Source organism: Ornithorhynchus anatinus, chromosome 1, assembly GCF_004115215.2.
Source record: "Ornithorhynchus anatinus isolate Pmale09 chromosome 1, mOrnAna1.pri.v4, whole genome shotgun sequence".
Lineage (NCBI taxonomy): Eukaryota > Metazoa > Chordata > Mammalia > Monotremata > Ornithorhynchidae > Ornithorhynchus > Ornithorhynchus anatinus.
In genome coordinates this window covers 133,207,318-133,230,861 of record NC_041728.1, presented here as the reverse complement: position 1 = coordinate 133,230,861, position 23,544 = coordinate 133,207,318, and the positions used below count along the sequence as shown (strand labels likewise).

Sequence of the window (23,544 nt, the reverse complement as noted above, 5' to 3'; positions counted from 1 at the left end):
TCTGCACATAGTAAGCGCTCAATAAATACTACTGGATGAATGAATGAAGTCTCGTTTCTGGAGAATTGGGTGATTTTGCTTGCAACAAATCTTAAAGCCCTTTTACAATGATCGTCAGCCCACTGGGAAACTAACCCAGCAACCGAAGCTACTAAGGCTGAGTTAAGCGAGAGAACTGTAGGATGACCTCAATCAGCCTTGGATTATGAGTGCTAAAGTAATTAAGCTAATACCCGCCTCTTCTCAAATATCGATGCGCCCAGGACTAGCAAGTGGGTAGATGGTGGAGCTAAAATGACCCCGTGTTACACCACAGACAGGTTTTACTTCGCAAGAGCAAACGAGGGCATGAGCCTTTACTTGGAATTTTGATGTTGGAGTGCTTAGTTGATTCCCGGGGGGACTAAACTGATTATTATCTGAAAGGAGAAGATGGAAAGCCTTTTTTTGTGGTACTTGTGAAGTGCTTACTATGTGTCAGACATATTAACCACTGGGGTACATTAGAGCAAATTAGGTTGGCCACAATCCATGTCCCACAGTCAATCTCCATTTTCCTGATGAGGTAGCAGGCATAGAGAAGTGAAGCGACTTGCCCAGGGTCAATCGGCAGACAAGTGGCGGAGGCGGGATTAAAACCCAGGTCCATCTGACTCCCAGGCCCGTGCTCTATCCATTAGGCCCCGCTGCTTCTCTTTCGAAAGAACCCTGGAACGAGTTGGGATAACATCTCTGGTGATAACTTCTCTACAGTCTTCAATACTATAAGCTCTTTGTGAGCAGGGAATGTGTCTGCTATACAATTATATCGTTCCCTCCCAAGCGCTTCGTACACTGCTCTGCACACAGGAAGCATTCAAATACGACTGACTGGACTTCAAACCACAGGCGCAGTTTCGAGAAGCCCCGCTTGAAAGCAGGAGGAAGGGCTAGATCAGGTTCTTCAGTCAGTCGTACTCCACAACGCATCAGATGGTCAGGTGGTCATGGGTTCGAATCCCGGCTCCGCCACTTGTCAGCTGTGTGACTGTGGGCAAGTCACTTCACTTCTCTGGGCCTCAGTTCCCTCATCTGGAAAATGGGGATGAAGACCGTGAGCCCCACGTGGGACGACCTGATTCCCCTGTATCTCCCCCAGCGCTTTGAACAGTGCTCTGCACATAGTAAGCGCTTAACAGATACCAACATTATTATTATTATTATCAGATGGTACCTGACCCATATCTCTAAAGTTAATCCCTGAAGCGCATATTTTCCCGATGGAGGTTGAAAGCAACCTCTCATACCATCATCGGTATTTCTTGAGCGCTTACCGTATGCAGAGCCCTGTGCAAAGCACTTGGGAGAGAGTATGATACAACAGAGTTGGTAGACACGCTCCCCGCCTGCAACGGTTTTACAGTCAAGATGGGGGAGACAGACGTTACGCTCGAGGTAGCTGCTTTGCACCCTCTCAGAATAGCTCATGGAGAGTTTTCAGTAATAATAATAATGTTGGTATTCGTTAAGCGCTTACTATGTGCAGAGCACTGTTCTAAGCGCTGGGGTAGATACAGGGTCATCAGGTTGTCCCACGTGAGGCTCACAGTAAATCCCCATTTTACAGATGAGGGAACTGAGGCCCAGAGAAGTGACTCGCCCACAGTCACACAGCTGACAAGTGGCGGAGCCGAGATTAGAACCCATGACCTCTGACTCCTAAGCCCGGGCTCTTTCCGCTGAGCCACGCTGCTTCTCCTCTATCAGTCTCGGCAATAAGAGGGAGAGTCAAGCGGATTCATGTTGGTTTTGTTGTCTTTCTCCCCCTTTCTAGACTGTGAGCCCATTGCTGGGTAGGGATTGTCTCTCTTTGTTGCTGAATTGTACTTTCCAAGCGCTTAGTACAGCGCTCTGCACCCAGTAAGCTCAATAACTGTGACAATGAATGAATGAATAAATAAAAGCAGAGACCTACCCATTCCATTCTTAGCTCGGGCAGTGGCTAGCGAAGGGAAGGCCATCTCCTACAAGTCAAAACTCACCCGTGCTGTGCGGCAGTGGCATGGGAGAGAGTCAAGGGCAGAGACTCCAGTTTAGCGCGCGGAAGAAGGCGATGGTAAACCGCTTCCGTATTTTTACCAAGAAAATTCTACGGATCCACTACGAGAACGACTGCAGACGGAGGCGGGGCGTTCTGGGAGAGATGTGTCTACGGAGTCGCTATGGGTCAGAGGCGTCTCGACGGCATCAGGCGAGACAAGATTCTGTGTCAAACGTCCGTGTCTCCTAATGTGATCAGTTTGGTCGCTAATGAAATTCTCTTCACCTGCGTAAACTCCGTCCTGGGGCTCCGGCGGTCCCACCGGTGGGGTTCTCGGGGGAAAGGATGGAGAACGCCAACAGGGCAGGTGCTGTAAACTACCTAAAAGGGTGCTGTAAAGCAGCATGGCGTAGTGGATAGAGCACGGGCCTGGGAGTCAGAAAGTCATGGGTTCTAATTCTGGCTCCGGCACTTGTCTGCTGTGGGACCGTGGGCAAGTCACTTCACTTCTCTGGACCTCAGTCCCTCATCTGTAAAATGGGGATCGGGAGCCCCATGGTGGACAGGGACTGTGTCTAACCCGACTTGCCTGTATCTAACCCAGCGCTTAATACAGTGCTTGGCACATAGTAGGCACTTAAATACCATAATTATTTTTATCTTTGTGGTTTCTTCTCACTCCAGGATCCCGCAATATTCTGCCCTTTCCATTTAAGACAACAGAAATCCCAAGCTCCAGCTCAAACAGGTCACTTTCTAACTTCAAGTACGAGTTATAGAATGTGCATCCAACCTGCACACAAATTCTTCCTGCGCTAACAACTAATACTGGGGAATTTAGACAACTGACAGAAAACAGTTACACAAAGGGGTGAGGTTTTTTTTATCCATTCTTCTTTTTGGCAGCAGTATTCCCGGCTTTGTACGGACACCAAAAGCTTATTTCAGTCATCGTAATGAAGAGGTAATATACTAAAGCATGACTGCTGAGATATATATAATGACATACTTTGGTAGTAGTTAACCTCCACCAAAATAACATGTCATTACTAGAACGAGCAATTTGCCGTACTTTTTCTAATTATAAAATATTTTTAGCGAAAGGAATAATGTGCAAAAATCTCTGCGCGGCGGTAAAGACCCAGGTGGCGGTGGAAGAACAAACAAACACATGGCCGAGAATCAATCTGTGGTAAACCAGGAATTTGGCCCGGGGGGCTGTGGAGGTTCTACGAGCTAGCCCTCCCATTCCCCTCATTTAGAGCCAGCAAACGTAGCCGATTATAGCCGTCCTGATGCCTCGGCTTCGCTGACGCTGTCCCCTCCTGGTTCTCCTCCTATCTCTTTGGCTGCTCCTTCTCAGGTTCTTTCGTGGGCTCCTCCTCTGCCTCCACCCTCTAACTGTGGGGGTCCCTCAAGGTTCAGTTCTGGGTCCCCTTCTCTTTTCCATCTACATCTTGAGAACTCATTCATTCCCATGGCTTCAACTGCCAAATCTACATCTCCTGCCCAGATCTCTCTCCCTCTCTGCAGTCTCGTAATTCCTCCTGCCTTCAAGACACCTCTACTTGGATGTCCTGCCGTCACCTCACACTTAACACATGTCCAAAACAGAACTCCTTATCTTCCCACCCAAACCCTCTCCACCCCCGACTTTCCCATCATTGTTAACAGCACCACCATCCTTCCTGTCTCACAAGCCCATAACCTCGGCATTATCCTTGACTCAGCTCTGTCATTCAATCCACATATGATGATGATGATGGTATCTGTTAAGCGCTTACTGTGTGCCAAGCGATGGGGTAGATACAAGGTAATCAGGTTGTCCCACAGGGGGCTCACAGTCTTAATCCCCATTTTACAGATAAGGTAACTGAGGCACAGAGAAGTTAAGTGACTTGCCCAAAGTCATCCAGCTGATAAAGTGGCGGAGCTGGGAACCTATGGCCTGTGACTCTCAAGCTCAGGCTCTTTCCACTAAGCCATGCCGCTCCCACATATTCAATCTATCATTAAATCCTGTTGGCTCAATCTTCACAACATTGCTAAAATCCACTTTTTCCTCTCCATCCAAACTGCTATCATGTTAATCCAAGCAATTATTCTCTCCCTTTTTGATTACCGTATCGGCCTCCTTGCTGACCTCGATCTCACCTATCTCGCCACTGATCTCTCACCCACGTACTGCCTCTGGACCTGAATGCCTTCCCTCTTCATATCCGACAGATAATTACCCTCCCCATTTTTGAAGCTTTACTGAAGGCACATCCCCTCCAAGAGGCCTTCCCTGACTAAACCCTCCTTCCCTCTTCTCCCATTCCCTTCTGCATCTCCCTGATTTGCTCCCTTTATTCCCCCTCCCCCTCCCTGACAGCACTTATGTACCTATCTGTAATTTATTTATATTAATGTCTGTCTCCCCTCTAAACTGTAAGCTTGCTGGGGGCAGAAAATGCATCCGATTCTGTTATACTGATCTCTCCCAAACATTTAGTGCCACGCTCTGCACACAGTAAGGGTTCAAAGCAGCTCGCCTTAGTGGAAAGAGCATGGGCTTGGGAGTCATAGGTCACGGGTTCTAATCCCAGCTCCGCCACTTATCAGCTGCGTGACTTGGGGCAAGTCACTTCATTTCTCTGGGCCTCAGTTACCTCATCTGTAAAAAGGGGATTAAGGCTGTGAGTCCCAAGTGGGACAACCTGACTACCTTTTATGTACCCCAGTGCTTAGAACATATAGTAAGCACTTAACAAATATCATTATTATATAATTATTGATTGATTGATTGATTGAGAAGTCTATACAGTATTTAACTTTTGCCAGGGCTTCATGGGTCTCCTCTTGGAACCAGAGGAGCAGCAAGGCAGAGTCACCCAGAATGAGCTTACAGTCTAGGTCCTAACACGGGCCTGGGAGTCAGAGGGTCTATAATCCTAGATCAGCCACTTAGCTACTGTGTAATCTTGGGCAAGTCACAATCTTTTTGTGCTTCAGTTCCCTCATCTGCAAAAGGGGAAGGTAATTTGGATAGGGAGGCTGAAGGGGATACGATGATTCGAGAAAACTGGATGGGGTCGAAAGATCAGAGTTCTCTGTGGGGCAACAGGAAAGACTGCAGGAAGGAGGTGTGTGGGAGGGAAACCAGGTGAGGAGGTTGTGGTCAGATTTCAGAGTTGGTGAAAGTAGAGACTGTACAGTTACTAGAGTTGATGATAACGAGCATGTCCAAGTTGGTGAGTGAGAATGCTGGGGTGGAGCAGGAGGTCAGTGGAGTTGAGGAGTGATAGAAAGCGGGCCATGGAAGGCTCATCGGGAACATCTCAGTGGATAGTGAAGGTCCTAAGGATCGATATAGTGATGGAGAAAGAGAGAAGGAATGTGACCTCTCCTTCAGGTTGAAGTATCAGGAGCCTCTGATAGGCACCATTCACATGAAAGCACTTAAAATGGAACTTGACTGTACATTTTCAAAAAAAAAAAACAGTCAAATTTTAGCACAGTTTAAAAATACAGTTTAAACCATTAAGAGTTTTCCTAGTTTAACAGTAAAATCAATCATCCCAAAACTAGAACATACTCAAGCTAAAGTAGAATTTTAAATCAAGTTAAGATATGCAAGAATGATGGCTAACGCAGTAAGGCAGTGGAAAAAAAAAAGCTCTGGAGAAAATATCCCAGAAATGGAGAGCCAAAGGGAGAAAAACTTCCGGTAGTCACCAGAGAGGAGTGCAAGTGGAAACTATTTTTTTAAATGAAGTCTTTTGTGACACCTCAGTGAACTGGTTTCCGTGAAAGTTGAGTGCAGTCTGAAACAAAAGTGGTCAATTATGGGGGAAACAAATTCCAATAAGGCTCTAACTGTAGATCATTCTTGCAACATTCCATCAGTTCCCGTGTAAAATAGGGTTCACTGCAGGGCTTAGTGGAAAGAGCGCAGGCCCAGGAGTCAGAAGACCTGAGTTCTAATCTCGGCTGTGCCACTTACGTACTGTGTGACCTTGAGTAAATCCCTTAACTTCGTTTTACATCGGTTCCTTCCTCTGCAAGATGGGGATTCTAGTACTTGTTCTCCCTCCTACGTAGACTGCGAGCCCCATGGGGGAACTGGTTATATCTACTCCAGTGCTTGGCATAGAGTAAGCTCTTAAATAATACATTTTTACCATTATAATAATATTTTCACATTTTTATAGTTTTTGCCATTTTAATTTTAAATTTGTAACTAAGTAGATAAACCTGTTAATCCAGAATTCATCCTTTAAAATCTATAAGCTGGCATTTGGAGTGGTCCCCACTTCAGTTCTTCCAACTTTACACGAAGAATGATGAACTGTGATAATAATAATTATGGTATTTGTTAAGCACTTACTAAGTGCGAGGCACTGTTCTAAGTGCTGGGGTACATAGAAGACAATCGGTTTGGACACTGTCTAATTGAACACAGTAGATGCACAATCCAAACAGCAAACTACCACCAAGTATTAATATTGGGCCTGTGGCTTTGCATGAAGGGGCAAACGGGTGGGATTTCGAAGTGAGAAGCATATCCAATAATAATTATAATAATGATAATGATTATAATGGCATTTGTTATTCATTCATTCAATCGTATTTATTGAGCGCTTACTGGGTACAGAGCACTGTATTAAGCGCTTAAAAAATACAATTCAGCAACGGAGACAATCCCTGCTCACAATGGGCTCACAGTCTAGAAGGGGGGAAACAAGTAAGCAGTCATCAATAGCATCAATATAAATAAACAGAATTATAGATACACATCAAAACAAGTAAACAGGCACTAATATAAACATACTAGGTGCCCAACTCTGTACTAAACACTGAGGTAGATGCAAGATAATCAGGCCAGATATAGTCCCTGACCCACATGAGGCCAAAACCCTAAATAGGAGAGAATAGGTATCTGTATCTCTATTTTACAGATGAGGAAGCTGAGGCAAGGAACAGTGAAGTGACTTGCCCAAGGTCACTCAACAAGCGAGTGGCGGAGCCAGGATTACAACCCAGGTCCTCTGACCCACAGACCTGGAATCTTTCCACTAGGCCACGCTGCTCCATTTTCCAGCAAATTGCCAATGGCACCACACTGCAATTTACCATTTAGAAACTATAAGGATAAAGATTTTCACTTTACTTCATCTCTGTACGATATCTTAAGACTGGAACGCTTCTTACCAGTGCGAGCACATTGAGGAATTCCCTGGTATCGAAGTGCAGGAGTGTGCGGACGTAAGGGTAGATTTCTTCCTCAGGGGAAGCCTCAGCTGAGTGGAGGCGGATGAGAAATTCGAAGACCTGCAAATTAAGGAAATGGTTATTTTTCTCTCCTTCGGTCCAACCAACAGTTCTCGTTCAGATTTAGAGGATTCCCAAAGTAGGCTGATGGGTTTAAATGTGCCCAAAGACCTCTCTCAGTTACAGGGGCTGACTTTAATCAAATCAATCAATCAAACCGATTGAGCGCTTACTGTATGCAGGGCACTGTACTAAGCAGTTGGGAGAGTACAACACAACACCACACTGAGAAGCAGCGTAGCTCAGTGGAAAGAGCACAGGCTTAGGAGTCAGAGGTCATGGGTTCTAATCCCAGCTCTGCCACCTGTCAGCTGTGTGACTTTGGGCAAGCCACTTCGCTTCTCGGTGCCTCAGTGACCTCATCTGCAAAATGGGGATTAAGACTGTCAGCCTCATGTGGGACAACCTGATTAACCTGTATCTACCCCCAGCGCTTAGAAGAGTGTTTGGCCCATAGTAAGCGCTTAACAAATACCAACATTATTATTATTAATAATAATGGTATTTGTTAAGCGCTTACTATGGGGCAAACACTCTTCTAAGCACAGGGGTAGATATGGTCATTAGATTGGACACAGTCCCTGTTCAACACGGGGCTCACCATCTTCACCTCCATTTTACAGATCAGGTAACTGAGGCCCAGAGAAGTAAAATGATGTGTCTGCTAATTCTGTTATATTGCACTCTTCCAAGTGCTTGGTACAGTGTTCTGCACATAGTAAGCACTCAGTAAATACCAACGACTGATTGACTGACCAAGGTCATACAGCAGGCAAGTGAACTTACTGCCTTTGTTCTTCCCGCTCCCAGCCGCACAGCATTTATGTACATATCTAATAATAATGTCGGTATTTGTTAAGTGCTTACTACGTGTCGAGCACTGTTCTAAGCGCTGGGGGCGATACAAGGCAATTAGGTTGTCCCACATGGGGCTCTCAGTCTTCATCCCCATTTGACAGATGAGGGAACTGAGGCACCAAGAAGTGAAGTGACTTGCCCAGTCCCACAGCTGACGAGTGGCGGAGCCGGGATTAGAACCCATGACATCTGACTCCTAAGCCCGGGCTCTTGCCACTGAGCCACGCTGGACATCTGTCATTTATTTATTTATATTGATGTCTGTCCCCACCCCGTCCCCGGCTCCAGACTGTATACTCATTGTGGGCAGGGAATGTGTCTGTCTATTGTTGCACTGTATTTTCCCAAGCGCTTCGTACAGTGCTCTGCACACAGTAAGCGCTCAATAAATACCACTGAATGGATGGAAGTGCAAGAGCCAGGATGGGAACTGACGACGTCTGTCTCACAAACCCGCGCTCTTGCCCCTAGGCCATGCTGCTTCCAACAACACAATGAGCTTACGGCCTAGAGCGGGGGAAAGATATTAATATAAAGATATACAGGATGGATACGCACGTAAGTGCTGTGGGGCTGGGTGACGCAGAAGCGAGCAGGAAAAGAGGAAATGAAACTTTCATAATGGGGCACGCCGGTCGGTAGCCCACCCTCCTCAATGTGCCTAACGAAGATGGTCCAGGGGATACAGCAGTGCTCTGGGAATCAGGACACCTGGTTTCTAGGCTCAGTTCTACCTCTGCAATGTGCTGCACCGCCACACATCTACTTCCATCCATTCGATCGTATTTACGGAGCGCTTACTGTGTGCAGAGCACTGTACCAGGTGCTTGGAAAGTTCAATTCGGCACCAACATTCATTCACTCATTCAGTCGTACTTATTGAGCTCTTACGATGTGCAGAGCACTGTACTAAATGCTTGGAATGGACAATTCGGCAACAGATAGAGACAGTCCCTGCCCAACAACGGGCTCACATCTACCTGCCTGTGGCCCAGCAGGAACACGGCTGGCAGAGTTGAGAGACTGCGAGGGACACTGAGCAAGCCACGAGCACTATAATCATTCATCCAATCGTATTTAGTGAGCACTTACTATGCGCAGAGCACTGTACTAAGCGCTTGGGAAAGTACAATTCAGCAACAAATAGAGATGATCCCTGCCCACAACAGGCTCACAGTCTAGAAGGGGGGAGACAGACATCAAAACAAGGAAACATTCATTCATTCATTCAATAGTATTTATTGAGTGTTTACTATGTGCAGAGCACTGGACTAAGCGCTTGGAATGGACAAATCGGTAAGAGATAGAGACAGTCCCTGCCCTTTGATGGGCTTACGGTCTAATCGGAGGAGACGGACAGACGAGAACGATGGCGATAAATAGAGTCGAAATAGAGTCGAGGGGAAGAACGTCTCATTAAAACAATAGCAAATAAATAGAATCAAGGTGATGTACATCTCATTAACAAAATAAATAGGGGAATGAAGACATATACAGTTGAGCGGACGAGTACGGTGCTGAGGGGATGGGACGGGAGGGGTGGGGGGGAGCAGAGGGAAAGGGGGGAGAAGAGGGTTTAGCTGTGGAGAGGAGAAGGGGGGGTAGAGGGAGCAGAGGGAAAAGGGAAGCTCAGTGTGGGAAGGCCTCTTGGAGGAGGTGAGCTTTAAGAAGGGTTTTGAAGAGGGGAAGAGTTAGTTTGGCGGAGGTGAGGAGGGAGCTGAAGAGGGAGGACGTGGCCCAGGGGGCGAGACCGAGGGACGGTGAGGAGGTGGGCGGCAGAGGAGCGGAGCGTGCGGGGGGGCCAGTAGGAAGAGAGAAGGGAGGAGAGGTAGGAAGGGGCAAGGTGATGGAGAGCCTCGAAGCCTAGAGTGAGAAGTTTTTGTTTTGTGCAGAGGTCGATAGGCAACCACTGGAGGTTTTTAAGAAGGGGAGTGACAGGCCCAGAGCGTTTCTGCGGGAAGATGAGCCGGGCAGCGGAGTGAAGAATAGACTGGAGCGGAGAGAGACAGGAGGAGGGGAGATCGGAGAGCAGGCTGACACAGTAATCTAGCTGGGATATTACGAGAGCCCGTAGCAGTAAGATAGCCGTTCGAGTGGAGAGGAAAGGGCGGATCTTGGCGATATTATAAAGGTGAGACCGGCAGGTTTCGGTGACCGATCGGATGTGTGGGGTGAACGCGAGAGCCAAGTCAAAGATGACACCGAGGTCGCGGGCCCGAGAGACGGGAAGGATGGTCGTGCAGTCCACGGTGATAGGGAAGTCAGGGAGAGGACCGGGCTTGGGAGGGAAGATGAGGAGCTCAGTTTTGCTCATGTTGAGTTTTAGGTGGCGGGCAGACAGCCAGGTAGAGACATCTTGGAGGCAAGGAGGAGATACGAGCCTGAAGGGAGGGGGAGAGGACAGGGGCGGAGATGTAGATCTGTGTGTCATCTGCATAGAGATGAGAGTTGAAGCCGTGAGAGCGGATGAGTTCACCGAGGGAGTGAGTGTAAATGGAGAACAGAAGAGGGCCAAGAACTGACCCTCGAGGAACCCCTACAGTCAGAGGATGGGAGGGGGAGGAGGAGCCCGCGAAGGAGACCGAGAATGACCGGCCAGAGAGAGGAGAGGAGAACCGGGAGAGGACGGGGTCCGTGAAGCCGAGGTGAGATAAGGTGAGGAGGAGGAGGGGATGGTCGACGGTGTCGAAGGCAGCTGAGAGGTCGAGGAGGATCAGGATAGAGTAGGAGCCGTTGGATCTGGCAAGAAGGAGGTCACGGGTGACCTTAGAGAGAGCAGTCTCGGTAGAGCGGAGGGGACGGAAACCAGATCGGAGGGGGTCCGGGAGAGAATGGGAGTTAAGGAATTCTAAGCGGCGAGTGTAGACGACTCGTTCTAGGATCTTGGAAAGGAAGGGTAGTAGGGAGATAGGGCGATAACTGGAAGGGGAAGTGGGGTCGAGAGAGGGTTTTTTTAGGATGGGGGAGACATGGGAAACAGGCATCAGTAGTGTCATTATAAATAGAATTATAGACCTATAAATATCATTAATAAAAATAAGTAGAATTATCATTATAAATATGTACACGTATGCACAAGTGCTGTGGGGCAGGGAAGGGGGGTACAGCAAAGGGAGCGGGTCGGGGCAATGGGGAGGGAAAGGGGAGGAGAGGAAAAGGGGGGCTTAGTCTGGGAAGGCCACCTGGAGAAATCAATTCCTCTTTGCAGGCTCCTGATCCTGAACTCTCCAGAGAGGGGCTCATCCATCGTTCCTCAGGGGAAACTCCATCTTCAACATTTCTGACTCGGTTCCCCAAAGGGCTTTTCCACGTTTAACTAGTCTACTGTAGAGTTTTTTCTGTCTCTCTGATCTGGGTTACCAGGATGAGGGAAAGATGGTGGGTGGGCAAAGACCACGGAAAAGAAAAGATCTGATGACCAGGAAGTCATCGGTGATCTTGGAGAAAACAGTTTCAGTGGAATTGAATGGGAGTTCCTTATTGACCGTAAGCCCGTCAAAGGGCAGGGACTGTCTCTATCTGTTACCGATTTGCACATTCCAAGCGCTCAGCACAGGGCTCTGCACATAGTAAGCGCTCAATAAATACTATTGAATGAATTAATGTCTGGTTCCCACTCTAAACCGTAAACTCGTTATGGACAGGGAACGTGTCTACAACTCTGCTTCAGTATACTCTCCCAACCACATGTCTAATTAATTAATATTAATAATAATAATAATGGTGGTACTTGTTAAGCTCCTACTATGTGCAAAGCACTGTTCTAAGCGCTGGGGGGATACAAAGTGATCAGGTCGTACCACGTGGGACTCACAGTTTTAATCCCCATTTTACAGATGAGGTCACTGAGGCACAGAGAAGTTAAGTGACTTGCCCAAAGTCACACAGCTGGCATGCGGCAGAGGTGGGATTAGAACCCATGAACTCTGACTCCCAAGCCCGGGCTCTTTCCACTGAGCCACGCCGCTTCTCTACTGTACCGTTCTGTTGCACCTTACTCTCCCAAGCGTTAAGTACAGTGCTCAGCACCCAGTAAGAGCTCAGTAAATATGATTGATTGTGGGCAGAGAACATGTCTATGAACTTTGCTGTTTTATAGTCTCCCAAGTGCTCAGTACAGTGCTCTGCACACAGAAAGCGCTCAATAAACACTACTAATTGATGGGGAGGAAGCCAGATTGTAGAAGGTCAAGAAGGGAATTGGTGGACAGGAAGTGAAGTAAGACACGGTAGGGATGCGGCTGGAAGATACAATAATAATGTTGGTATTTGTTAAGCACTTACTATGTGCAGAGCACTGTTCCAAGCGCTGGGATAGATACAGGGTAATCAGGTTGTCCCACGTGAGGCTCACGGTCTTAATCCCCATTTTACAGATGAGGGAACCGAGGCACAGAGAAGCTAAGTGACTTGCCCACAGTCACACAGCTGACAAGTGGCAGTGCCGGGATTCGAACCGGTGACCTTTGACTCCCAAGCCCGTGCTCATTCCATTGAGCCATGCCGTTTCTCAATGGGGTCAGGAGGGGAATTTTTTTTTTAATTTTTCATTTTTGCACAGGGGACCCGTGGGCGTGTCTGAAAGCAGAGAGGAAGGAACCATCAGAGAGTCAGTAGTTGAAGACAGAGGTCAGAGTGGGCCCAAGTGATCATCATCAAGGTATTTACTGAGTAAAGGACTTTGTGCAAAAGACTGTACTGTCCGTTCGGCAGAACCGTGGAAGAAGATGAAAGTGAAAGCCCCATCTAAAGAGCAACTAATGCAGACGTAGAACTATGGAAGAAGACAAAAGTGAAGGCCCCATCTAAAGAGCAACTAATTCGGACGTAAAAATGACCGAATTTTAGACAGACACAGCCGTGACTTGGCTTCCGATTCACACAGTTCAGTGCAGCCTTTCGCCATTTCTTAGGAGCACTGTGTCTACAGTAATCTCTGAACCAAGGCAGAAGAACGGCTATGAGAATGATGTTATCTGTTAAGGGCTTATTATGTGTCACGCACTGTTCTAAGCGCTGGAGTGGATACAAGGTAATCGGGTTGGAGACAGTCTCCATCCCGCATGGGGCTCACAGTCTCAATCCCCATTTTACAGTGGAGCTAACTGAGGCCCAGAGAAGTGAAGTGACTTGCCCAAGGACACACAGCAGACACGTGACGGAACCAGGACTCGAGCCCAGGTCCTTCTGACTCCCAGGCCTGTGTTCTATCCATTCTATCCACTACACCATGCTGCTTCTGCGCATTCAAGAGAATCTTAAAAGTTAAATTTGCCAGCAGCAGTGTTCCCCGCCATCTAACATATACATCTCCAAGACATTAACAGAAAAGGGCAGGGCTCCCACAGTCTTGTCAAGTGTCACTTGTTAGAAACAGAAAGCATACAGGTGCAATTTACTAAATCCTGTCCACCAGCGAGAGCCAGCCTCCTTTTTTTTTTTTTATCTTCCTCAAGGGGCCGGGGACCCAATTATTCCAGCCAGAGTGGTCCGAAGCGGGGTCTGCTGACCCAGTTCGGCCCCTGGGCTGTTGGAATCGAGTCAGCTCATTTCAGAAAGACACCCCGTCTATTTCTGTCTCGAGGCGCGGCAAATTTCAAATGGCAGCCACTCGGATTATCTTTGCTGAGTCAGAGGTACTTAGCTCAAGGTTGGCGAGAGAGAAGCAGCGGTAGCCTGGTGGACAGAGCACAGGCCTGGGAGTCGGAAAGATCTGGGATCTAATCCCGGCTCTACCACTTATCTGCCGGGTGATAAGTCTATTCACTTCTCTGGGCCTCAGCTACCTCATCTGTAAAATGAGGACTAAGACCGTGAGCCCCATGTGGGACAGCGACTGTCCTTGGAGACGTCGACATACACACAGATGACCCGGTGACCCCTCCGCCGCCCGCCTTCTACCACTCCTCAACCCCGCTGACCTCCTTCTCCACCCCACCTTCCCCTCCCCACCAATATGGACGCACACTCGATCTCGTCGTCTCTAACCGCTGCACAATCTCTACCCTCACCAACTCTGAAATCCCTCTCTGACCACAACCTTCTCACTTGCCTCCTCTCCCACACTCCTCCTCCCCATAAATCTGTATTATTCTCTCACAGAGACCTCCGCTCTCTCGACCCCATCCATCTCTGTCAGTGCATCACACCCCAACTAGCCTCCGTAACTACTCCACCTGCTCTTAATGACCAAAAAGATGCTATCGATTCCACCCTCTCTATTCAACTCAACTCACTCACTCCCCTATCCCTTCATCGCTCTCGCACCCCTAACCCACAGCCCTGGATACCTCCGCTGTCCAACTCCTTCGTTCTTTGGCTCGAGCCGCTGAACTCTACTGGAGGAAATCTAAGCATCAGGCCGACCTGGTCCACTTCACATGTGTACCTTCTTGCCTAACTGTGCCTTTTCCTCTGCCCGGCCAAACTATTTCTCTTTCCTTACTGACACCCATGCCCATCATCCTTGTCAGCTGTTCTGGACATTAAACTCCCCGCTCAGCCCCCCGTTGCTCCCCCTTCCCCATCCCTCACCCCCAGTGATATGACCACTTACTTCATTAGGAAAATTAGCACCCTCAGGTCTGAGCTCCTCCAAATCTCCCCTCTTCCTCCTCCATCCCCCCTCCTCTAAGCCCCCTTTTCAACTTCCCCATCCTTCCCAGTATCTTCAGAGGAGATCTCCTGCCTCCTCTCAGGTGCCACCCCCTTCACATGCGCATTGGACCCCATTCCCTCCCTCCTTATAAAAACTCTCACCCCTTCCCTCCTACCCTTAACTTCCATCTTCAACCGCTCACTCCCCAACGGCTTCTTCCCCTCTGCCTTCAAACCTACCCACGTCTCCTCCATCCTAAAAAAACCCCTCCCTTGACCCCACAGCCTCCTCTAGTTATCACTCCATCTCCCCACTACCCTTCCTCTCCAAACTCCTGGAGCGAATTGTCTACACTCGCTGCCTCAAATTCCTCTCCTCCAACTCTCTCCTGGACCCATTCTAATCTGGCTTTTGCCCTCTTCACTGAAACCACCCTCTCAAAGGTCACCAGTGACCTCCTTCCGGCCAAATCCAACAGCTCCTACTCCATCCTAATCCTCCTTGACCTCTCAGCTGCCTTTGACACTATGGACCATCCCCTTCTCAACACGTTATTCAACCTTGGCTTCACTGACTCTGTCTTCTCCTGGTTCTCCTCTTATCTCCCTGGCCATTCATTCTCAGTCTCCTTTGTGGGCTCCTCCTCCCGCTCCCATCACCTAACTGTAAGGGTCCCTCAGAGTTCAGCTCTTGGTCCCCTTCTATTCTCCATCTACACTCACTCCTTTGGAGAACTCATTCGCTCCACAGATTCAACTATCATCTCTATGCGGATGACACCTAAATCTCCTCTCCTGTTCTCCTTCTCTCCCTCCAGGCTCGCATCTCTTCCTGCCTTCAGGACATCCCGCTGCTCCCTCTGCTTCCTCTCTGCTCCCCCTCCAACCTCTGCTCCCTCCCCCTCCCCTCAGCTATGCCCCCTTTCCCTCCGCTCCTCCTCCTGCTCCTTCCCGTCCCCTCAGCTCTGTGCTCATTTGTATATATTTTTATTACCCTATTTATTTTGTTAATGAGGTGTACATCCCCTTGATTCTATTTATCGTGATTATGTTGTCTTGTTTTTGTCCGTCTGTCTCCCCCCATTAGACTGTGAGCCCGTCACTGGGCAGGGATTGTCTCTATCTGTTGCCGAACTGTACATTCCGAGCGCTTAGTACAGTGCTCTGCACATAGTAAGCGCTCAATAAATACTATTGAATGAATGACATCAGTATTTGGATGTCCTCCTGCTACCTAAAATTCAATACGTCCAAGACAGAGCTCCTTATCTTCCCTCCCAAACTTTCCCAAGTGACTTTCCCCAAGTCACACAGCAGACAAGTGGCAGAGTGGAATTGGAATCCAGGTCCTCTAACTCCCAAGCCCATATTCTATCCCCTCGGCCGTGTTGTTTCTCGACTGGTACTGATTGCTCCTGCTCTGTTCATTTAGGAAGGTGACCCTTCTACTGATTCCCAGAAACTAGGGTTTCTTGTAGAGAAACAAAGAGCTCCCACTCATTGCATGCCCAGACAGAACTAAATTAATGCCATGATTTGAACAAAAAGGTCTTAAATGCACTGGCTTCACATTTTAGGCACTCTAGTATGGAGCAGGTGTACTAAAGAGAAATATCACTGGTAAGAAACCAAGTGAAATTAAATTTACTCAACCCAAATTGGGTTTGCTTCGCCTGATGAGGTTACTTGGGCCATTGCTCAAAATAAGACTCTACGACTTAATAGAGATTGGAGCCAAACAAGCTATTTGAGGGGCCTGGAATTGAATTATTAGCCTTGTCCAGACCCATCCTAAAGCAATTTCATGAGCATCTGCCAAATTCCAGTAAGGTACTTCACTGTTTTCCTCAGATTTTAATAGGAAGCTCCCTTACCATACGATAATCCATGACCTTTCAAAAATACTTAAAAACAAAAACCAAAAACATTCCAAACAGAAAGTTGTCTCCTGGCTGTTATTTTGATCTCCGAGATAATAGAGGAAAGCAGTGATGATAATGTTCTGAAAGAGTAACACATTTTATGGTCGGGAGTACCTGACTCAGGATTGTAACTCTCCCACGATTAACCGCATGATTCGGTACATGAATATTTTATCCTCTTGCTTTTCACAGAGGGGAAATGCTTGAAGTGATAAAGTACTCTTATACGATTATTAGCATTCCAAGCGTAATTGGGAAGGGTAACATCATTGCACTCCGTCTCATTTGAGTAAATGTTAGCCAGTCACAAGCTCTGGCGGAGCTCCGGTGGTCTGGCCCTTGCATTTGCCCTTGCTCTCTCTTCAGACCGTCTCTTCTGAGGTGTTTTATCTCTAGGCCCACTTGATCGTCTCCTAACCTAGCCAAGGATAACTCCGGTGACTAGATTGTCGAGGAGTGGTAGAATACCAAGGGATGGAACGTGCAGGGCCTTTAAGCCTGGACTCCATTATTGTCGGGCCAAGCCACCATTTACTCAGAGCGGGCAGATCCCATATCCTTTCCTCCTTTGTTTCATCCTGCCCTGGTGTCTGTCTTATCGGGAATCTTGGAACGACAAGGTCTTGAGACAGGATGGAGCTGTTCCTCCCTTAGCAAGGTCAGGACCTCTGGCCGACTTATCAGCCTGAGAGTATACCGTCTGCCCACCAGATTTCTAAAATGAGGAGAACCAGGCAGGACCGAGCAATTAGGCCGAGTAGAATTTTACTGCTGTTTGACTTTAGGTGTATATTACGTTGTGTGCTATGCGATCACGTGGGAAGCACGGAAGCTGTACCAACCGCACATAAAAAAGATTCTGTATCGGCCTTGACTAGAAGAGGAAAATCTGCCTGTCAGTCACCGCTCCGTACTAACGCTAGTAGAAATAAGCTTGTCTCTGACGTACGCGCTTAAAGCACGGCGCAGAGTCCGAGAGGTTTCCTTCGATACGTCTCTGCAAGACCCTTTGCTCAGCACAGTTCAATCAAATGGCTACCAACCTGGTTTTTAACCAGAGGGACGAGATCTTCTGGGATGTCGCCGAGGGGATAGGCTCGACCTGCCAGGCAGCAGCTGTTGGGGAAAAGGACAGAGTTTGGATGAAATTCCCTTCCCGCAGGCTTGGGGTTGGACAGTGTGATGAAAGCCAAAGGACTTATACCCAAATGAGGTGTGCCTTACCCTTTAATGCACGGCTACTCCAAGATGAGAACCAGGGTGTTCCAGCTAGAAAAGACCCTAAGCCCCAGAACTGCCTTAGCTCCCACTGGGGATCGGGTGGCATTATATTACCTGCCCCCAGACTGTAAGCTCGGTGTCAGAAGGGAATGTTTGGGTTTATTGTTGTACTGTACACTCCCAAGTGCTTAGTTTGGGGTTCTGCACACAGTAAGTGTTCAATAAATACGATAGAATGAATGAATCCCAAAAGGGGTGCTCCACCGGACTCCATCACACCCTCAACCTGGCCTCTGGGGGAAGGAAGGGTAGAATGAGTCACTGGAGGATCACCGCGAGGCATTCACTTCCCCGATGGCTTCTCCACCAGTCTGTCTGATAGGTGCTTAGTACAGTGCTCTGCACACAGTAAGTGCTCGATAAATTCCATTGTTGATGATGATGAACTTTAAATTATTCTAAACATCCTAAGCCCATACTTTTTCCTCCCATCGATAATCTTTATTCGTAGTAATAAGAAGCAGCATGGCCTAATGGATAGAGTACAAGCTTGGAAGTCAGAATGACCTGGGTTAATAATAATAATAATGTTGGTATTTGTTAAGCGCTTACTATGTGCAGAGCACCGTTCTAAGCGCTGGGGTAGACACAGGGGAATCAGGTTGGCCCACGTGGGGCTCACAGTCTTCATCCCCATTTTACAGATGAGGTAACTGAGGCCCAGAGAAGTTAAGTGACTTGCCCACAGTCACACAGCTGACAAGTGGCAGAGCTGGGATTCGAACTCATGACCCCTGACTCCAAAGCCCGTGCTCTTTCCACTGAGCCACACTGGTTCTAATCCCGGCTCTGCCGCTTGTCTGCTGTGTGTCCTTGGGCAAGTCCTTTAGCTTCTCTGGGCCTAAGTTCCCTCATCTGTAGAATGGGGATTAAGACTGTGAGTCCCATGTGGGACGGGGACAGTGTCCAACATCATTAGCTTGGATCTACCCCAGCATTTAGTGTATTATTTGACACATAGTAAGCTCTTAACAAATACCATCATTATTATTATTATCATTACTAGGGTATTTATTAAGCGATTAACTATGTGTTTTGCGCTAGGGAAGGTACAGAATTCAATTCAGAAGTCAAATCAGACAGTTTTTCTTCTACCCAGGGCTTACAGTAGAAAATGCAGGGAGAGCAGGTATCTCCTCTCCATTTTCCTGAGGGACAAACAATGGCAAAAAGAGGCCTAAACAACAAGGCCTAAAATCTCTCCACTAGGCCACATTTCTTGTGGCCCAGTGGAAAGAGCACGGGTTTGGGAGTCAGTTGTCACGGGTTCTAATCCCGGCTCCGCCGCTTGTCAGCTGGGTGACTTTGGGCAAGTCACTTCACTTCTCTGTGCCTCAGTTCCCTCATCTGTAAAATGGGGATTAAGCCCGTGAGCCCCAAGTGGGACAACCTGATCACCTTGTATCCCCCCGAAAGCTTAGAACAGTGCTTTGCACATAATAAGCGCTTAACAAATACCATCATTATTATTTTATGTCTAACTCAGCACTCCACCTGATCTTAACACCTCGTAAGCAACCGTCATTATTATTAATCTACTCTTCTCCCACTACAATTTCCCACACATTTTTTGCCCCTTTCAAGCTAACCAATTCCAATCAATTAATCTCTGTGCTTGAGAGCTCAGTCTATGCAGGGCACCGTACTTGGACTTTGAAAAGTCTAATTCATTCATTCAGTCAGTCATATTTATTGAGCGCTTACTGTGCGCAGAGCACTGTACTAAGAGCTTGGAAAGTACAATTGGGCAACAAATAGAGACAATCCCTACCCAACCATGGGTTCACAGTCTAGAAGGGAGAATAAAGTAGACATCCTGCTCTCAAGAAATTTACAGTCTAGCTGGAAAGGCGGACATCAAAATGATTTACAGATAAGAGAAGCAACAAGTGTGAGGAGTGCTATGGGGGTGGAGAGTGGAGGTAAGTGCTTAGTGCATAGGTGAGTTAATAGGAAAGGAATATAGGGTAGGGGTTCAGAGCTTAGTCAGGGACGGCTTCCTGGAGGCGATGTTATTTTAGCGAGGTTTTGAAGGAGAATGTTGGTCTATTTAACATTATAACATAATTATAAAAGCTATAATTCCATCTCCCTCCTACCATTTTTCTCCAAACTGCTTCAGCAGGTTTTCAACACTCACTGCCTCCACTTCCTCTCCTCCAACTCTCTCCCCGACCTTTCCCAATCTGGCTTCCACCCCTTCACTCCACAGGAACGGTCCTGAGAAGACCGATGACCTCCTTCTCGCCAAATCCAACAGCTTCTACTCCGTCCTAATGCTCCTCAACTTTTCTGCTGCCTTCGACACTGTGGACCATCCCTTTCTCCTGGAAACGGGATCCAACCTTGGCTTCGCTGACACTGTTCTCTCCTGGTTCTCCTCCTATCTCTCTGGCCGCTCATTCTCACTCTCTTTCACTAGTTCCTCCTTTACCTGCCACCCTCCGATAATAGATGTGGATCAACTTCTGTTCTCCATCTACACCCACTCCCTTGGAGAATTCATTTGTTCCCACAACTTCAACTTCCATCTCTATGCAGATAACTCCCAAAGCTACCTCACCAGCCCTGACCTCTCTCCCTCTCTACAGTCTCGCATTTCCTCTCACCTTCAAAACATCTCTAGTTGGATATCCCGCCGACACCTCGGACTTAACATGTCTAAAACAGAATGCTTCATCTTCCCACCCACGTCCAAATCCTCGCCATGAACTTCCGCTCACTATAAAAAACACCATCATCCTCTCAAGCTCTCAAGCCTGTACCCATGGCATTATCCTCAATTCATCTCTCTCATTTGACCCTCAAATTCAATCTTTCAAGAAATTCAATCAGTTCAACCTTCACAGCACTTTTAGAATCCACCCTTTCGTCTCCATCCAAACAACTACTCCGCTGATCCAATTACTTATCACATCCCGCTATAACTACTGCATCAGCCTTCTTGTTTACCTCCCTCTCCGCTGTTTCTCCCTACCCCCCTCCATATTTCACTCTGCTTCCCAGGTCATTCTTCTGAAACACCACCCAGGCCCCATCTCCCCACTCCTCAAAGATCTCCAATAGTTACCCATTCACCTCCACACCAAACAGAAACTCCTTACCATCGGCTTTAATAATAATGTTGGTATTTGTTAAACGCTTACTATGTGCAGAGCACTGTTCTAAGCGCTGGGGTAGATACAGGGTAATCAGGTTGTTCCACGTGAGGCTCACAGTTAATCCCCATTTTACAGATGAGGTCACTGAGGCACAGAGTAGTGAAGTGACTTGCCCAAGGTCACACAGCTGAGAGGCATTCAGTCAGCTCTCTCCTGCCTGTCTTAATTCGCTGATCTTCTACTAACACCCAGTCTGTACACTTTGCTCCTCTAAAGTCAACATATTCTGTATCTCATGTTCACCTATCCCACCGCTGAACTTGCCCACATCCTCCTCCCTTTGGTCTGAAACTCCCTCCCACTGCAGATCCAAAAGTCCACCACTCTCCCCAACTTCAAACCGTCCCTAAAATCACGTTTCCTCCAAGAGGCCTTCCCTGATTAAGTCCTCATTTCCTCTACCCACCCTCCCCTCTGCATTACCTAGTCACTCGGCATCTAGTCACTTTGACACTCACCCCAACCCCACAGCACTTTTGTACATATCCTTATACTCTATTATTTCCCCCATCTGTAATTTATTTTAAAGTCTGTCTCGCCTTATAGACTGCAAGCTTTCTGTGGGCAGGAATGGTGTCTATCAACTCAATCGTACTGTACTTTCCCAAGAGCTGAATACAGTGCTCTGCCAACACAGTAAATGCTCAGTCAATATCACCGACTGATGGATTCATGCGAAGGGAGAAGTTCCTGGCAGGATGGAGGATGTGAGCATGAGTGATGGATATAGTGGGAAAGAGGATAGGTAAGAGGGGAGAGAGGTGACTGAGTGCCTCAGAGCCAGTGGGGAGGAGTTTTCCGCTTCACGTCGAGTTGGATGGGCAGCTTTTGGAGGTACTTGAAGCCGGGGAGACATGCACTGTACAAATTTTTAGAAAAATAATCTGGGCAGCATTGTGAAGTGCAGACTGGAGGGAAGAAAAGGAGGCAGGGAGATCAGTGAGTAGGCTCGTACAGGAGTTGACAGCATATGACAACTGCTTGAACCAGGATGGCAACAATTGGGATGGACAGGAAGGGGAATTCTCGAGACGTGGAGATAAATTCAACAAGATTTAGTGGCTGACAAATATGCAGGGTGAAGGAAAGAGATGACTCGAGGGTAATGCCAGGGTTGTGGGCTTGTGAGACTGGGAGGATGGAGATACGGTCAACTGTGATGGAAAAGACGGTGGGGAGGTCAGAGTTGGAGTGGGGAGATGAGGTCAGTTTTGAACATATTAAATTAATAATAATAATAATGGTATTTGTTAAGTGCTTTCTATGTGTCAAAAACTGTTCTAAGGGCTGGGGAAGATACAAGCTAATCAGGTAGGACACAGTCCCTGTCCCTCAACGGGCTCACAGTCTTAATCCCCATTTTACAGATGAGGTTACTGAGGTGCAGAGAAGTGAAGCGACTTGCCCAAGGTCACAGTAGATAAGTGGTGACGCCAGGATTAGAACCCAGGTCCTTCTGACTCCCAGTCCATGCTCTATCCAGTAGGCCATGCTGCTTGAGTGATGGTGGGACATCCAGGTAGAGCCGTCCTTAAGGCAGGAGAAAATGTGAGATGACAGAGACAGGGAGTGATTGGGGCTGGGGGGTGTAGATTTGGAAATCATCCATTGTAGTGGATAGAGCACTGGCCGGGGAGTCAGAAGGACCTGGGTTCTAATCCAGCCTCTGCTGTTTGTCCGCTGAGTAACCTTGGGCACATCACCTCACTTCTCTGTGCCTCATGTTACCTCATCTGCAAAATGGGGATTGAAACCTGAGCCCCATGTGGGGCAGGGACTGTGACGAAGCCTATTTGCTTGAATCCACCCCAGGGCTTAGTACAGTGTCTGGCTCATAGTAAGCGCTTAACAAATACTACACTTAGTATTATTATTAGTTGAAGCTTTGGAAGGAATGGGTGTAGACAGACACTAGAACTGAGCTCTGAGGGCCTTGCAAATTTAGCAGGTGGGAGGGATTGGTTAAAGAGACGGAGAAGTAGGAGGAGAACCAGGAGAGGAAGGTGTGGTGAAGCCAATGTCAGATGATGTTTCCAGGAGCAGGGGGAGGCATAACGTTAAAGTCGGCTGGGATGATGAAGAGGATTAAGATTAAGAGGATTAAGGATCGTCCATTAGATGTGGCGAGGAGGTCGGCATTGGTGAGCTTGGAGAAAGCCAGATCGCAGGGGGTTGAGCTGAGAGTTGATGATGATGATATTTGTTAAGCGCCTACTATGTGCCGAGCACTGTTCTAAGCACTGGGGTAGATACAGGGTAATCAGGTTGCCCCACATGGGGCTCACAGTCTTAATCCCCATTTTACAGACGAGGTAATTGAGGCACAGAGAAGTCAAGTCACTCGCCCAAAGTCACACAGCCGACAAATGGCGAAGCCGGCATTAGAACCCAC

The 23,544-nt window shown here is 47.8% G+C and overlaps 1 protein-coding gene across 5 annotated transcripts in view; it reads right to left on the bottom strand.

The window, feature by feature from the left end:
- VPS8 (VPS8 subunit of CORVET complex) overlaps positions 1-23,544 on the bottom strand; it is a 291,073-nt gene that overhangs the window by 145,374 nt on the left and 122,155 nt on the right. For all 5 annotated transcript variants that reach the window (XM_029065907.1, XM_029065914.1, XM_039912997.1 and 2 more), the window contains 2 exons: positions 17,754-17,826; positions 7,214-7,333 (listed from right to left, as the gene is read on the bottom strand). In XM_029065907.1, coding sequence (XP_028921740.1) covers positions 7,214-7,333; positions 17,754-17,826 — 193 coding nt within the window. The remainder of the gene's footprint in view (positions 1-7,213; positions 7,334-17,753; positions 17,827-23,544) is intronic.